The 12,375-nt window shown below is 39.7% G+C and overlaps 1 protein-coding gene and 1 long non-coding RNA gene across 6 annotated transcripts in view; one reads left to right on the plus strand and one right to left on the minus strand.

The window, feature by feature from the left end:
* LOC148399107 (uncharacterized) overlaps positions 1-10,677 on the plus strand; it is a 44,945-nt gene extending 34,268 nt beyond the window's left edge. For 3 of the 5 annotated variants that reach the window (XR_015858212.1, XR_015858211.1, XR_015858214.1), the window contains exon 5: positions 8,267-8,624. This is a non-coding gene — a long non-coding RNA (uncharacterized LOC148399107). Of the gene's footprint in view, positions 1-8,266; positions 8,626-10,555 lie in introns of those variants that run through there. The other 2 variants (XR_015858215.1, XR_015858213.1) reach the window with 2 other exon arrangements.
* Positions 667-2,427, minus strand: hmx1 (H6 family homeobox 1). The gene is made up of 2 exons (XM_088373682.1): positions 1,844-2,427; positions 667-1,495 (listed from the first exon to the last, which is right to left on the minus strand). Exons 1-2 carry the CDS (start codon positions 2,076-2,078, stop codon positions 918-920), a joined length of 813 nt encoding a protein of 270 aa, XP_088229808.1. The 5' UTR covers positions 2,079-2,427; the 3' UTR covers positions 667-917.
* Positions 10,678-12,375: the final 1,698 nt, after the last annotated feature.

A 12,375-nucleotide genomic window follows, 5' to 3' on the forward strand; every position in this document is an offset into this window, starting at 1 on the left:
GCTCTCTAACACTTTTGCTAAATAAGGCACCCAAAATTTTAGAAACGTGGTCATATGTGTTACTGCATGGTGATATTCAAAACAGAATTATCCCAGAAAGACATTTGATCTTTCACCTTATCCCATTTGGTTGTGCAGATGTGCCCGATGTGGTTTATTTCAGGAAATTAAACTTCATTCACGTGGCATGCCTTAGGACATAATTAAACTTTTTATTCAGACTGGTTGTAATGTAAGATTTTCTTGGATAAAAATTAATCCCGATTCAGATGCCACTGTTTTTTGTTGATTTGCTTGATTTATTTGGTAATAAAGGTATTTTTTATTTGCAACTCCGTTTATACACAACAGCTTTAAATACACATAATTATTGTAAACACCAGTATATTTATATACCCATTTGAGCCTAATTAAAAGAGAGCAGTACAATCGTAACCTTTTTTGTAAATTTTCTATTTAACCTTGCGGTCAAAAATATTTTTGAAAAACAATTATTCTGACTTTGTAAAGTAATAATAATAATAATAATAATAATAATAAAAGATTTACTTGAAAGTTAGTTCACTGACAGTTCCTAAACCTTGCTATTAAATAAATTGTGTTTTAAGCAGTGAAAACACAGAGGAAAAACAATTAGTATTTGTATCCATTTATTGAGTGAAAAAAATGATAACATTGAAAACGTGTATATCTTTTTAATATAAAATTTTGGCAAAAATAGTTGCATATCAAACAGAGTACACGGCACTCGGTTTATTATTTTATGTTGGCAGTAACAGACAAACACACACTTTACACACAAACATGACTTTGTGTCATATTGATTCCTTCGGATGCTATCTGCGACTGCCAGTGACATTGCGTGTTATTGCACTTATTGTAGTAGAAATATCGAAATAATACTTTGATACTGTACTTTACACCAAGCCGCTCATCTGCGACCTCAGTATGCTCATGGAGTGGGCCAGGGAGGACAGGGGATACGCGATAGAGTTCGAGAAGACCTGATGTCCGTTCAAATTGAAAGCCATTGCAGGCGGTCCGTCATGATACAAAATGGGGACTCTTATCACCCTCTGGCTCGGGTTGGGAATGTGTACAGTCTCGAGATCCGCCGCCAGCTGTCTCTTCCATTTATTCCTGCGGTTCTGGAACCAGATCTTGACTTGGGTCTCTGTCAGGTGGAGTGATGCGGCCAGGCCGGCCCTCTCTGAGCTGCTCAGGTACCGTTTCATGTCAAAGGTGGACTCCAGTTGAAACACTTGGCTTCGGCTGAACACAGTTCGGGTTTTCTTCTTCCTGGTGGTGTTCAAATCAGGGGGCGCATCAAAGCCACTCTGAGCTTCGTCGTGGATATCAATCAGGTTGCCGTCCCCTAATTTCCTGTCCGACTCGTAGCTGTCGTCTGTAATCGGTTCTGAGACGGCGGGAGAACTTCTGTCACTGGTCGACACCGAGCAGCAGTGGTCCTCGGACCTCGCGTTAACAGATGGACCTGAGACCAAAATGCAACGGTTTGTACACCTTTCGCCCTGGCGCATGCATGCATTCATGAGCAATCAAGTCAACATGCAACGTCACCTTTATAAAATACCTCTACGCTATTGATTGGCTTGGTTTCTTCTGATGCAAACGTGATAGAAGTTATGCATTGATTTTCATCTTTTGGGACGCTCTCTGATAGGTGTACAAGAAGGAGCGATTATTTTGCTGTTTCAGAATTTATCAGCGGTGTGTGTGTGTGTGTGTGCGCGTGTGTGTGTGTGCAATACGGTTTGTTGCAACCTCCATCCTTACATTCATTTTGCGCTTCATCTTAAACGACGTTTTGAGCGATACTTACTGCACGGGGTAGTCAAAGCTCTTGGGTACCAGTTTATCAGCGGCTCCGCGCTTATGACGCCGGGCCGCGAGACCGGGCTGGCAGACTCCGAGCGCGCCGCAGCTCCATATCGGCTGCTTTCGGAAGGGGAATCCCGCTCGTGTGGCCCCGACGCCAGTAGATTCTCAATGAAAAAAGACGACGCCCTCGGTGATGACAATAGAGGCGTGTGGGTGTCCATCAGCTTCTTCTGCATGTTTTCCAAATTTCGTAAAAAAATCAAACCGATCCCGAGTCCATTAAGCGTTAAAACAGCGTCCAAAAAGTCCAAAAAGGCACGTGAAGCATCTCTGCTGTGCTGGGACGGAGAGTCGCTGCAGGGACGGGGCGACGGACAAGCACTACTGTACAGTGAAAGGTCCAGTCGCGCGCTTGGCGTGCACTGAGGGCCATCCAGTGATTGGACGAGCACAATAGCAAATGGGCTTTTCCGAGGAAAGGCGAGTCGCTGTATCGTTACACTGTGCAGTGACTGTTGCTACTGTAAAAGCCCCCGCAGGCTCTGCTCCGTCCATATTTGGGTCAATTAGAATCCAAATCACGAATGAAGATCCACACGAAGCATCCATCTCTCCAACATATTGTGTACACAAGGCAGCCTTGAGATCTTTAAATAGTCGGAGTTTTTGCGCAACAGCATTCCAAGTTTTCATACCTAATTTTTTCATGAAGAAAATGGCCGACCCGGTTATAATGGTGAACGCAAATAATAATAATTGCAAAAGCTGCGTAAGAGTGCGATATTAGTTAATTATGGAACAAAATTCTGAAAAAAATCAATAGTATAAAATGAAATATCATAAGCGATATTGTTTTCTTTTTATGAAAGTGCAGCAGCAATAATTTCTTTTTTTCATAAAGTGAGCAATGTAGAAAAGTGCAACTATAACACATTATGACATGAAAACATTTGACATTGGTTGTTGCTTTAGCTCCTTTAAAAGAGCCAAGAAGAGGCTCTTAAAATACAACTGTAGCATACATTTTTTTTAAAATAATATATACAGCCAGTCACGATGTGTGCTGCCCATGCATAAACTGGGCTACGCACCTTCGACACTTTTTATTCCTTACTTCTTTATACCCGTGACACTTGTGATGATAAAACAATATGTGGGAACACTAATTGGCCCAAAACGTTACACGATTTCCCCTCAATTTGAATATTAACATTTTTATTAGTAGTTTTTAAAAAGTTTCTGCCTGCCACATAAAACGACGTTGAGGGTCAAATCCAGCCCGGGGGCCTTGAGTTTGATACCTGTATCTGTGTCGTTATACAAATTTGTGCAGTTTGACGACTGCTCTTGCAGAATCTAATGAGATCCAGTGAAACAACCGTATAAAAATTCTCTCTTTGCAAGTAGGATTTGTTTTAATCGACACTTATTATCGAGAGCTGTGGCTAATATTTCAATATTCCCACTCGCTAAATAAGATCCCAAGATGTTATAAATATCTTTCAGCAGTATGCAGTGTATTTTCCATCCTGCAAATACGTACCAATCGTATAATTGTTCAACTAATACTACTCTCACAATGTCAGTCAAAACTGAGCATTACAATATTTTGTTCTAACTCTTGTACAGTACACATGATAAGTGTCAGAGGCATATATATGATGAAGTTTCTGTATTGATTTTTATATTAAATTGGGGCCAAGGAGTCTGTCAACAACTTCCTGTTTACATATTTTGGGCCACAGTTAGTTTGACTCCAAATCAACATCCCCAAAACAATTTAGTTACAGCATTCTACCCCCAGTCCCTCTATTGAGGAAATACTTCCCAACAAGTTAAAAAAAAAAAAGAATTGCACCAAAGTATATTAAAAAAAAACTGTACTTTGGTCAGATGGTTGTTAGCATACTTGCCAACTTGAATATTTTAAAGGTTTTTCTACTTAGTTAAGACTCAATATAAATATGTTTCTAAAGTAGGCTACGTTTTTAAAATGCTGTCCATAAATTCAACTACTGGATATGCCCATATACAGTTTCCAAGGAAAATCACTTTATTAAGACTTCATCGGATAAGTTTTTCATCGTTTGATCATCTGAAAGATTGAAATAAGTGCTGACGGGCGTCTTTACCCTTTTAGTGCAAATGGCAAGACATTTGAGCTTTTTATTTCCCTCAATGGAGTCAGCGGCTGTGACCTTTAACTTGAGTCTCTTTTTCTTCTCCTCCTACAGTCCCGCAGGTTAGACTTAGCCTTTGACACAGGATCAGCGGTAATGTTGCTCTTCAAACTAGCACACGGCGCAGACATCGGTAACATGAGCCCTGCGCCAAACAACTGAGTATTCCACCTGTCTTCTCGGTGAGGAGCCCAAGTGTAGCCCTCTTGTCTTTTGTGTCTCTTCATTTCTTGAAACGAGTCCTAAATGTCTAATGACAATTTTATTATATAGGGGGCTGGGGGGTCCTTCCTTTTCCTGGCAAATGCACAAACTAAGAGAAGCTTTCAAAGCGGTGCTTAAATTCAGGACATTTTTATTTGCCATCTGTGAAATTCATTTGGGTGTGCTTGTTAAGCGCCCACATTAGATCAGTCTTCTGTGTGTACATTGGGCCATGTGAGTGATGTTGCTCCCTGGCCAACACCGCCTGCACAGGGGGGGCCCCACAGACCCAGAGGCTCCTCTCACTTTGCTCTCTACACTCGTTTTCTCTTCTTCCTCTGATCTTCATCCATCTTGACGTGCCCTTTGCTTTTCATGGCCTGCCGGCTCGCTCTGCAGCCACGACCCCTCCGTGCCGCCACAGCTCGTGACATCGGCTCTCATCCGCGCTCCATGTTTCATCACACAAAATCATATCATCGGCATCTGCTCCGGGACACGGTGGGAGCAAATTGAGCGTGTTTCTCTTGTTTTGATGACCAGCTCCTGATGATGGACACAGTGGATTAGCATCTGCTCCGACAAAACACCAAGAGTGAATTGAAAACTGCCTGAGATTTTTGTGCAAATCTTACTTTGAAGCAGAGTCAAACATTTAGTCAAGTTGGCAACCCCGACTGTTTCCATTTGCTCCTCTTTGGGGTTGCAGCTTTCCTTTACTCACATGTCTAATTACACTTTCATACCAGCCATTAGTCAATCGAGTATGATTGTAATGGCTGTGGGCTTTGCTGCTCTTTGACTCGTACAGTCAATGAAAGTGGAGACAGTTTGACCCACTTAATTCCACTGGAGGCGGAGAGACACAGACAGGAGAATCTCCTCCTGGGCCTTTCACAGCTCTTTACACGAAAACACTCAAATTCACTCAACTGCATCGAACTCAGCTAACCTGTTTGACATGAAGCAGAAGCATTGCATCAAATTGCGTAAAAATACTCAACATTTGCCTCCAACTTGTTGTGGTTAATGTATGACACTTGTAAAACATATTTGTCTGTTCTTTCTTGGGGACCCTCTGATGGCTAACAAAGTGAAATGCAGTGGAAACCATGCAAAACACCAAAACTGTTTTGTTAGGAATTTAGTACGATTTTAGACAAAATGTCATGTCATTACTAGTATGAACTGAATTTATATATTTATGATGCAGAAGTAATAACCCAAACACATTTTAGAGATTATGGCAAAATAATCTGTGATTGCAATGTTTTACATAATACTGCAGACATGAAAGTGAAGATTGGTGATTGCTGAAGTCGCATTAACTACTCATCTTTAACTTTCTAAATTGATATATGAGTGTAAAGTAATCATAGGTTCATATAAATTTCAAAATATGTACACAGCAACAACTTTGATGGTTTACGTAGTTAGTTGTTATTTTATTGTAGATGTATATATTTTTTAAGCCATTATATTCTCTTCAGCCTTATTGCACCAAGCAGCAATATGGAACTTATTGAAGTTAGCTCGATTTGCAAATGTTGTTCAGTATGACCGTTCAACTTGCAAGTTTTTGTGTTTGTGTAATTTTCCTGGCGGATATGTTAGAACTCCAAACTCATTTCACTTCAAAGGTTTCATTTCTGCACGTCCGCTATGTTTTGCAGATTGTATTGCTGCATGCCACGCCTTTGTTTTGAAGTGTTGCTCTGCAGGGGTTCAAACATATGAACAGAGGTCTCGCAAGCAAAATATCCTCATGTTCATGGTATCAACTCCTGTTTGAATGGAGAACAGTACGTTCCTTTTTGTACAGTTCCTTACCAATCACACGCATGAACACACTGACTATACATCCAGTATTTGAGTTTTCATGAAATCTAAGTGATGTCCACCTTTCACATTTAACCTGTTCGATGAACATTTCCATCTGTTTTAACAAAGCATGTACTCTTATGCTCTTCAGTAGGTAACCAAATCTTGTTTGTGCCGCTTTATCAAGCTAGCCGAGCCGGAATGCGCTTGCTCTGGTATTAATAATTCACTGTGCATAATAAGTTGATGCCGCAGAGTTTGTGCTCATTGATAGTATTAGCGGAGGTGAGCGTTCTCAGCCAGACTCCGTGACGCCAGCGGACCGGCATAAAGTGGGCTTTAATTGCCCATAATCTCTACCGTGCTCTTTCCCCTCAGTGCAAGTCAACAGCTTCTATAGCCTACAAATGCCAGACCTTAGCAGGACAGTTTTAACTCCATATCAGCGAAAGGCTCACAAAGCAGGAATGCTTGGAGGAGATTTTCAACTCACAAATCAAAGGATTTAAGAGGGTTTAGGGATTTTTACACCCGCTCCACTGTTTTCAGATTTAAAGTCATGTATTCAGGAAGCAAAATAACACCATGGGACAAAATTCTTTTCCTTCTATGGTTAAATTTGTGATCTCAAGACAGAGTTATTAGAAGCAGAGAAGAAAACCATTTTATGTCTTAATGCTGCTCATTGTTCTCATTAGAACTGCTGCAAAATTCTGCTTTACATATCTGAATTGAAACAGACTTGTCATCTTTTTCCCCTTACGTTATGGATAAAATGTGACACTTATTGGTACATTGATGATCCTCTTGGGGGTCAGGCTTTCATTTTGAGATTGATATGAGGCGTATCACTTCCAAAGGTTAAATAAAGACCATGTTTACCACTCAAATCAGCTTTTCGTGGAAGGATGTACAGCAATCATTAAGCTAAACGTGTATAAATGGTTTAATGAGAAAAGTTCGTGGCAGGTTAAACTCAATAGAATTGCTCCTCTTATAAGGCCACATGAGCGCGGAGGATTTGTGAGGGGAATGTCCGTTTGTTTAACCCCTTCACGGCACGTTAACCCCTGTCACGACCTTCTCGTCAGCTCAGTGCAAACACTCCGAAAACTACTCTTTTCTCCACTTTCCTTGCTCTACCATCATACTTTTAGATATAATTGTTTCCAGTTTTACTGGATGTTTTCAAGCAAAAATATTCGTTTTGATCAATTGATGCTAAAAAAAAAAAAAGCAGTATCTCTATCTAAATACATGAATTACAATAATGCCCGTTTTGCTGGACATGGATGATTGATGTCTATTTTGGCACTCGCTGATTGCGGGGACACGCAGGCACCCTCGCGGCAAAACATTCACATTCCACAGTTTTGCAATAAGATACAATCACCTCCATCGCACCAAACGTGCAAAACTTGCGAGTAGCGGGACAAAGATTTAGGATACCATCACAATTAAAATGGCTTATTTTTGCGAACGCAACTCATGCAAGTGAATTACGGGACAATGGAACTGTTCTGTTGAGGTCCGTGTTTTTATTTATTTACAAGCATCTTTGCAGAATGTTGTCGTTTGCGTCTCATTCGTTATCATTAAAAGTGTTTTTTGTTTTGGCCATCCGCTCTATGTTGCCCATATAATTGTTGGTGTAAACAAGGTACTTGTATTCATTTTTAATTTTCCGATTTTACCAATCACCACTGTTCAAGGAAATTTGTCATAAACATTGTAATGTAGGTGGATATATTGAGACGATTAAATTAAAGCAGCCACATTCTTCTTTCTTTTTCCAGTATATTTATATTGTATAGTATTTTATTAAACAATGCGCATCGTTTATTCAAATATATAACACCGTATTATAACGTGTGTGTGTGCGCGCATGTGTATTTTTTAACTACAAATCGATTGTGCACGTATCAATTAGATGGATTGCATTTTCGGTGCGGCATAAATTAAACGAGAACTATACGTTTGATCGTCTGCTAAAGACCGAAGTAAAACTCGTTATAATAAGTTAATCTATTCAGAAAGTAATCTTGTTGATTGCGTTTTTTAAAACAAATCTAATATTTGTGGAAGAATGTATCGATTTCAATTTTGTGTGTGCGTGTGATATATATTTAATACATAATATATACATACATATTCTTTTAATTAATTTAAATATATATTTAGTTGGTTAAAGCATTTATTTTGCCTCCATTTTACATCAGAAATAAGACTCAGAAATATCAGAAATAAGACTTGGAGTGAAATAAATGAAAAGCCGGAGAGATTGCCAGAGTGAAGAGGAGGCAGGTTAAGACATCCTGAAGGTACATAATTTTTTTTGGACATGCACACATTTGTCGATGCAATTTACTGTGTTTGTGCGTGTGTGTCCGTGCGCGCGCGTGTTGTATACCAGAGAACCCTGTTTTCTTCAGTCTTGTCACGCAATGTTTCTTGTAGCTCCGCCCATCTTTCACTTCGAGGCTTCCACAGTCTCCCTCACACACAAACACACACTTGCACACACGGCCTATTTTCAGTAGCTCGATCTGTGCATGACTGCAGTGGTTATCATCCAGCCTCAATGTGCAAAGGTTGAGGTCTTATTGCCTCGCCCATGATGTCTATAAATGACAGGGGCCGTAACTGTCATCTCTTTGAAGCCAGAGGTGCAGTTTGGTGATATAGGGATGCCACCTGACCCCAAATAGCAAATTTCTGCAAATCATTTCTGGCCTACTTTCATTTTAATTGTTGATAATAATACAGTCATTTTAACCATTAATATACAACAAGTAATACTCCCCAAAGACTTCTTTCGCATTTCACCCATAAACATTCTCAAACCTTACTTTATCCTTACATTAATCACATGCCCACTAACATGATGATGAAGACTTCATTTATAGAGCGTATTTTACAAAAGCTGCAAACCTAACAAAGCGCTTCCTACAACAACGCTACAACCACAAAGACAGTGAAAACTGTAAATTGACACGCAAACGAATATACAGTAGCAGAAGAGTAACAGTCGCAAGTCATTCGAACGCCAACAAATAAAAATGGGCCTTTAAACCAGTTTTAAAAATGGACAGAAAGGGTGCTTGCCTAACATTTAAGATATGACGATGATGATGATCATGATGATGATGGACCCTGCGAGACAAACCAGTCACAGCAAACATGGGTGCTGCCATCTGTCAATTACAATTGCAACACTGTGTTGTTAGATTTATAATTGGATGAGTGAATGTGTGAAAACAGAACTTCTATCTACACAAAAGCCTTTTGTTTTCCTCCTCCAAAGTTTGGCTGAGTCTAAGTTTCTTTGGTGTCTTCGTCCAACTCATTCAGCCATCATGAAAATGTACCAGAATAATGAAACACTAGGCTGTCTAAGTGGCCATTTCTAACAAAATGCTCCCTTTTATTAATTCAATTTTCCTAGTTGGCTGTATATTATTTTAATGTGCCCCATGTGTGGCTAATAGGTAGTTAAATGATACTAAGTCAACTTTTAAAAAACAACATCAACATAGTTGTACTATCCACAACAAGCTATTTTGGTAAAAAATGTATCCTTTTGATGAAGTACCGTGTATTCAATTCTCATAATTAATAGTGCAGTGACAAAAACGTTTCTTTAGTTAAATAGCAACTTTAAATTGTCCATATATATGAACCTGAGTATGAATGGTTGGTAATTTTAAACATCTACATATGTGCTCTGTGATTATCTTGTGACCACTTCAGGGTACACCCCATCTCTCAGCCTATGCCGGTTCAGCTCCAGCTCATGCCCGCACCCCTACCTACTGAGGATAAACACTCAGGATGGGTGGATAACATGCTTTCAGAAAATTGCTTTTGAAAAATATTTGTTGTACAGTGCAAAGTTAGATTGCTAACTGAATCTTGCCAAGTGAATGTCAACTACACCTTATAGTGACACTATTTTAGTATTAATTCATTTTCCACATCCCTCTCTCTCTCTCTCTCTCTCTCTCTCTCTCTCTCTCTCTCTCTCTCTCTCTCTCTCTCTCTCTCTCTCTCTCTCTCTCTCTCTCTCGCTCTCTCTCTCTCTCTTCTCTCTCTCTCTCTCTCTCTCTCTCTCTCTCTCTCTCTCTCTCTCTCTCTCTCTCTCTCTCTCTCTCTCTCGCTTTCTGTATCACAAGGGGGCGCCAATCTCTTACTTTTCCTTTAATAGTGAAATAACAACATAGGCACTGTGTGTTGAGGCTTTTGTAATTTACTCCCGAGAAGGCTGCCAATTATTTAAATCGTGCATATTTAAATAATTGAGTTTTTCTTTTTTGCAACCAAAAACTGAAGATTTTATTTTGCTTAAATTTTGTGTGTAAGTGCAAACGTACCGTTAGATGGTAGCAGAGTAAAACTTAAGGTGGTTCAGTGAGAAAGCAACTCTCGTGCTTTCTTTTCACTGGTTGACATGGCAACGGGGATGATTAAATAATTCTTATATCGTGCTCCTGCTGGTTTCCTTTTCCAAGGTCCCTCTCACCTCCTTGATTGGATTTGGAAAAGGCTAATGGCTCCAAACTTCACTTTGACGGATCATGCTGTCCTCTTACATGTCCACATCTCAAATATTAAAAAGGAAGTTCAAAGTAATTTGTGATGTCCTTTTGTCTTACTGGGATATATTTTAGGTCTGATTAATCTGCGAAGGGAATGTAAATGCAACGCATCTTTTGAAAATGTCACCAGTCCAATTACTTACATAATGAGATTGATCCGTGTCTGGCTGCTGGTGATTAAAACAGGGCAAAGTGAATTAGCATGACATAGTTACATTTGCACATCTCATGGGATGTTTATTATAGTGCTTGTAGTTAGTAGAGGTGGCAAAGTAGTAGATAAGTTACACACTCCCTCAGTATGATGCAGAACAGTTCTTCAACACTGACCTACAATAATAGTGTTACGTCAATCACACTGGACATTGTTATCTTTGTAAACTTCTAACTTTTTTATGCAGCGTGAATCTCTTTCGTTTCTCCACCAGTAACTAACAATGTGCCCGGTTCATAAATCAATGTATAGAGGATAAGGAAAAATGAATTTTACAATTGTAAAGGCAGCATGACTGATGGAGGAAACATATCGAACGGTCATTTCTAGTTGTTTTTGTTTTTTTGCACCTGCATCCTGTGCAAGTACAGAAACAGTCAAACAAAGGTGTGATTGGTCTGAATTGTGAGAAAAAATAAATAAATCAATATTTGCTTGACATTAGTAAAAAAATGAACCATGGACATGTCACTAGCCAAAGACACTAAATATAATAATATAATACTACTACTACTACTAATAATAATAATATACAATATTAAACAAATATAAAAGTATGTTTTATGTGGAGTTTAACCTACTTGTTTGAACTATTTCGAGATGTATCAAAGACAGTACACTCTTTTCATGTTGTAGGCAGCAGTAGGAGGAGTTACGACTGAATATCCTCCACATCCCTGCGCGAGCATTTGACATTTTAACTGGAAGCATTGGGTCCACTCGGATGAGTCATCACACACACAAATGTCTCACATCATGACAGCCGGCGTTTCACCCAATCCTCGAGTGTGACCTCCAATGACAGCTTTGAACTCTCGTTACATTCAAAGGCGTCAAAATGGCACTTCTAATGAGCGTCTGAACGGGTTGGTTTGAAGGAAACTCTTCATTCGCACTTCTCTCAACAGCCTTCTTTTGCCCTGTGAGATTCAGAAATAATTCAAATGGTCTTGCATTATTTACAAATATTGTTTTCTGGAGCCAGGCGCCCAATTCTGCAATCTGACCTAATCCACAGAGGTAATGCTGGCATGTGCGTTGAATGACGAGCAGCATTTCTAATATGCTGATATACGGCAATGTTTTGGGGATTTGCAGAAAAGAGGAAATTGAATAGAATGGTAGCCCATCAAGCGCTACATCATTTTTTTCCCCTTGGGGCTGCAAGAGACAGTGATATTTCAGACCTATTACTGTTATTTTGAAGGGGACCACACAGCACTGCATTAGATGAACTGCCTCCAGTCTGAGTGAGCAGATTTGGCCGTTTGTCAAACTCTGTGCTCTGAAGTTTGACCAAGCAATTAATAGAGGTGGTCACACATATGCTCTGATAAATGGGAAAGGTGGTGAGAATATTTAGGATGGATGAATGATGTGTGCACGACCAAATCCACTTTTGCCTTTCTTCCACATGACTCAAATCCTTCACCGCTTGTACCACAACAGCTCAGAGGAGAACTATGAAGATGATTTGTGACCAGTGCGGTGATGCGTAAAGACACACGTGGGTCAGTTT

This window comes from Syngnathus floridae, chromosome 4 (genome assembly GCF_059516105.1).
Source record: "Syngnathus floridae isolate MCC-2025c chromosome 4, RoL_Sflo_1.0, whole genome shotgun sequence".
In the NCBI taxonomy this organism is placed as follows: domain Eukaryota; kingdom Metazoa; phylum Chordata; class Actinopteri; order Syngnathiformes; family Syngnathidae; genus Syngnathus; species Syngnathus floridae.